This window comes from Priapulus caudatus, unplaced genomic scaffold (genome assembly GCF_000485595.1).
Source record: "Priapulus caudatus unplaced genomic scaffold, Priapulus_caudatus-5.0.1 Scaffold43, whole genome shotgun sequence".
NCBI lineage: Eukaryota > Metazoa > Priapulida > Priapulimorpha > Priapulimorphida > Priapulidae > Priapulus > Priapulus caudatus.
The window spans coordinates 40,897-44,705 of NW_014577104.1; the positions used below are offsets into that span (position 1 = coordinate 40,897).

Here is a 3,809-nt window from a genome sequence, read left to right on the forward strand (position 1 = left end):
TCAAGAGTATATAAAATCCATGCAATCGGGGGGTTGAACACATAGGGGGTTTATTGCACCCCATCCACGTCCAGGAATGCGAGCACAAAGGCACGCCAACACTGGCACCGACCTGATAAACAGCACATGATCATATACCTGGTTCAATCACGGTTTGGTACATTTACGGTAAATACTGACCAATCAAGGCAGGGTTCGTCGAAACCTAACCTATGCTACAGCTTGCAAGATTTCAGATCATTGACTCTTTATGTAGCTACACTGTCATGGCTAGTGTGAAAGAAGGCATAATAGCATAATATGCTATATTATATACGTATCAGTTTTGAGCCAAGCTTCAGCGATCTTCTAAGTTGCTACATGGACCGTTTTCTGTTAAATTGTAAATGGTAGAATTAACATGCCTGAGAAACTCTCGAAGATGAATAAAGAGGCGAGCATTGCGCATCAAAAGATGAGACCGGAAGGAATATATCACGTGGATGAAATAGACGATAGATCTCGACGGAAGTTGCGATTAAAAATTATAAAGAACCTACTGATTGTAGGTTTTGCCTTCATGTTGCTGTTCACGGCATACCTCGCCGTACAGAATCTGCAGAGTAGCTTGAATGCAGAGGCGGGACTTGGTACGGCGTCGCTCAGTGTGATCTACATCGGATTAATTCTTTCATGCTTGTTCGTCCCTGTTCCACTCATGGATATGCTCGGCTGTAAGTGGACCATATGCCTCTCGATCTTGTGTTACTCTCCTTACATGGCGGCCAACTTCTATGCCAGCTGGTGGACCTTAATGCCAACTGCCTTCATACTTGGGGTGGGAGGAGCACCGCTCTGGGCAGCCAAATGCACCTATCTTTCTCAGATAGCATCCGATTACGCAGATCTAACGAAACAGAGCCGTGAAGCTGTCATTTCAATGTTTTTTGGCGTGTTCTTCATGTTCTTTCAATCCGGTCAGATCTGGGGAAATCTGATTTCGGCGAGCATCTTCAAAACTGACATCGTGGACAGAGACGTAGATGAAGAGGAAATAACTGATTGCGGAGTCCATTTTTGTCCTGACCATGTTTTAAACAACACTAACTTAGAAAGGCCACATGACAACCAAGTGTATTTGCTCTTCGGAATTTACACTGGGTGTTCATTAGCTGCTGCTGCCGTCGTTGCCATTTTCTTCGACCAGCTTGAACAGGATGTCACCAGGATGAGTAAAACCAGTGGCTTTAAACTAGATTTTAGTCTTTTGCCCGACACTTTCAAACACCTGAGACACTTAAATCAGCTGCTTCTGATTCCACTGACTATCTATAGCGGCATTGAAGAGGCGTTTGCAGCAGCCGAATTTACAAAGGTACGCTGCTTTTTAGTTAAAAGATAATCGATATTCTAAGGTAGGACATGATATAGTAAAGGGGATCATGTAGGCCCCCCCCCCCTACATGGGATTTTTACGATCATTTATTGTGGAAATTTACATTCATATTACGTATGACAGCATTGACTATGAAGGCCCTTTCTGTCATTTACCCACTAATTAATCAATCAATCACTCTACATGAAGGGCTAACCCCGATTTCCTTCCGATATTATTTTCATTATGTTTATGCTAAAAGAGTATCGATATTTCCTTGTACATTCGCGTTTTCTAGTGCCAATATAGGCTGAGAGGACATTAGATAGTTTCCCTCAATCGTCCCCAATGGCGACGTTCCTTTTGTGAACACGTTATTCATATTTGTCAACGCAGGCATATATCACGTGTTCATGGGGAATCCACATGGTGGGATACATCATGATTTCCTATGGAGTAGTTGATGCCTTGTGGTCGCTGTGTGGCGGACAGTTGACTAAATTCACCGGACGAATTCCCATGTTCGTACTGGGGACGGTAGTGCATGCAGCTGCCATCCTGACCATGTTCCTATGGCAACCACATCCAGACGAGAAAGCCGTATACTTCATCATTGTTATTGCATGGGCGATTGGAGATGGCGTCTGGCAAACCCAGATAAACTGTATGTTAAATTGCTGCTTAATGATTTCTTATCAGGCTCGGTTTTTTATCTTTTAGTATTTTAGTCCCTTGTTTGTTCGTCCCGATCATTTCTACCCTACTCCATCTAAAAAAAACTATTTCTTCCACGAACCTGCCATTAACACATCAAAATATCAAACCAACTTTTACGGCATGGTCGAGACAGTATTGGTTAATCATTTAGCATCATATTATATTAGTGTAAGAGGTTAAAAATATATGATAATTCGTATATCGATAGAGTTCAAACTTTTACTTGTAATTTTAATGACCGGCAGGGCAGGCATGTTTACTTGATTGTGATAATACCTGTGCTGTCGTGTGTCTCACTGATTCGTGGTATACGTATCTTACAGCACTCTACGGATCCTTGTTCGTGGAGCAAAAGGCAGCATTTTCTAACTACCGCCTGTGGGAAAGTCTAGGATTTGTTATTGCCTTTGCCTGTGAACAATACCTGTGCACAAGGCCCAAGTTGTGGATGACCCTAGGATGGTTAACAGCAGGAATGATCCTCTATGGCATTGTCGAGTTTAGAAATAGGTGCCAACTATTATCATTATATATTGTTTTGCTATTTATTATTCATATGCTTTCATGTCTCGAAAGTATGATGTCAATATCAGGTTTATTTTTAGTGAATAGCTCTACCACCGATAGGAATGATGAACTTTACTTTGGAAAATCTCACAATCATTATGAAATTCATCGACTCAAAACGCACGCAACGAGACTCCCCGCCCACAATGCTCCAAGAACTTACGCGATAGGCTAGTGAATCTGTGTTGTTATTTCAAACCGAGCACGACTATGTTATGCATGTTATGACTATGCAGGAATCGCACAGCAGGTGACTCTGCCAGCGCCCAGCCCGATGTGGAGAATGTACCACTAGCTTCTATTCATCAGAAGGAGATGGGAGACAAGAAGGCACAGAATGGTAGCGACAATCCCAAGTGCGAGGGAGACACGTTGACCGAAGCGACCAAAGACGAAGAAACGTAGAAGTGCGGCCACTTAATTCTTTGCTTTCCTACATCCGTCTAACGTTGAGAGAAATATTTGAGTATAACCTAAAAAATGAGCGAAATTTCGTTCATTGTTTCGCGCTTCGTGTACAAGACAGTGGTGTAAAATGAAACGCTTGGGTAATTCCAGGTGATGATCTAGTTTCCCCTTTTTCATTACAGTCATTGAATTATCACAGAATAAAGATTGCAAAAACACTGGCAGACTGTCTTAACTTCATAATTTTCGAGGTGATTCAAGCGAATGCTTAAAATGTCCATTTTACTCGACCTTCCCCTAATTGCGTCCTCATTATATAGAAATATCAAAGAGCATTTTTATTTTTTTATTTTGGCACAGAACTGATAAATATAGCTTAACAGGTGAGAACTCGGGTGCAGATGAAGAGCAGCACAAGGGCAGTTGTGCTGCTTAATCGAACTTGAAGTACTACTGAAGAGCCAAGAGAACTTGAGTTGAAAGACAAACATACGTAGAGTAATCGCCATCTATGAGGCTTCGCTAAGCGTGATAACCAATTGATGAATGTAATGATTAGAGAGAGGCCTAAACAGAGAGGAGGGGCGCCATTTCCCGACATGTGTATGGAACGGATGTACATAAATAAAAATTTAACGCAAACATTAATTTTATTGTGCGGTTTATTCTCTTTTAGTCTCTCTTTAGCCTTTTTCTTGCCCATCCATTCGCAAAAAATCCGCAAGTTACTTCCGATCCACATCATGTTGTGTATTATGAAGGT

The 3,809-nt window shown here is 41.7% G+C and overlaps 1 protein-coding gene across 1 annotated transcript; it reads left to right on the forward strand.

Moving 5' to 3' along the window:
* The first annotated feature begins 400 nt into the window (after positions 1 to 400).
* On the forward strand, positions 401 to 3,043 carry LOC106820678 (protein unc-93 homolog A-like). Its single transcript, XM_014825180.1, has 4 exons — positions 401 to 1,354; positions 1,751 to 2,018; positions 2,395 to 2,581; positions 2,875 to 3,043. The coding sequence occupies exons 1-4, from the start codon at positions 401 to 403 to the stop codon at positions 3,041 to 3,043; spliced, it is 1,578 nt and encodes a 525-aa protein (XP_014680666.1).
* Positions 3,044 to 3,809: the final 766 nt, after the last annotated feature.

Excerpts from the sequence above, each read along its gene's own strand:
- LOC106820678 (XM_014825180.1), top strand. The coding sequence starts at position 401 with ATGCCTGAGAAACTCTCGAAGATGAATAAAGAGGCGAGCATTGCGCAT. Across the intron at positions 1,355-1,750 it reads CAGCAGCCGAATTTACAAAG|GCATATATCACGTGTTCATG; the intron begins GTACGCTGCTTT and ends TTGTCAACGCAG. Across the intron at positions 2,019-2,394 it reads CTGGCAAACCCAGATAAACT|CACTCTACGGATCCTTGTTC; the intron begins GTATGTTAAATT and ends CGTATCTTACAG.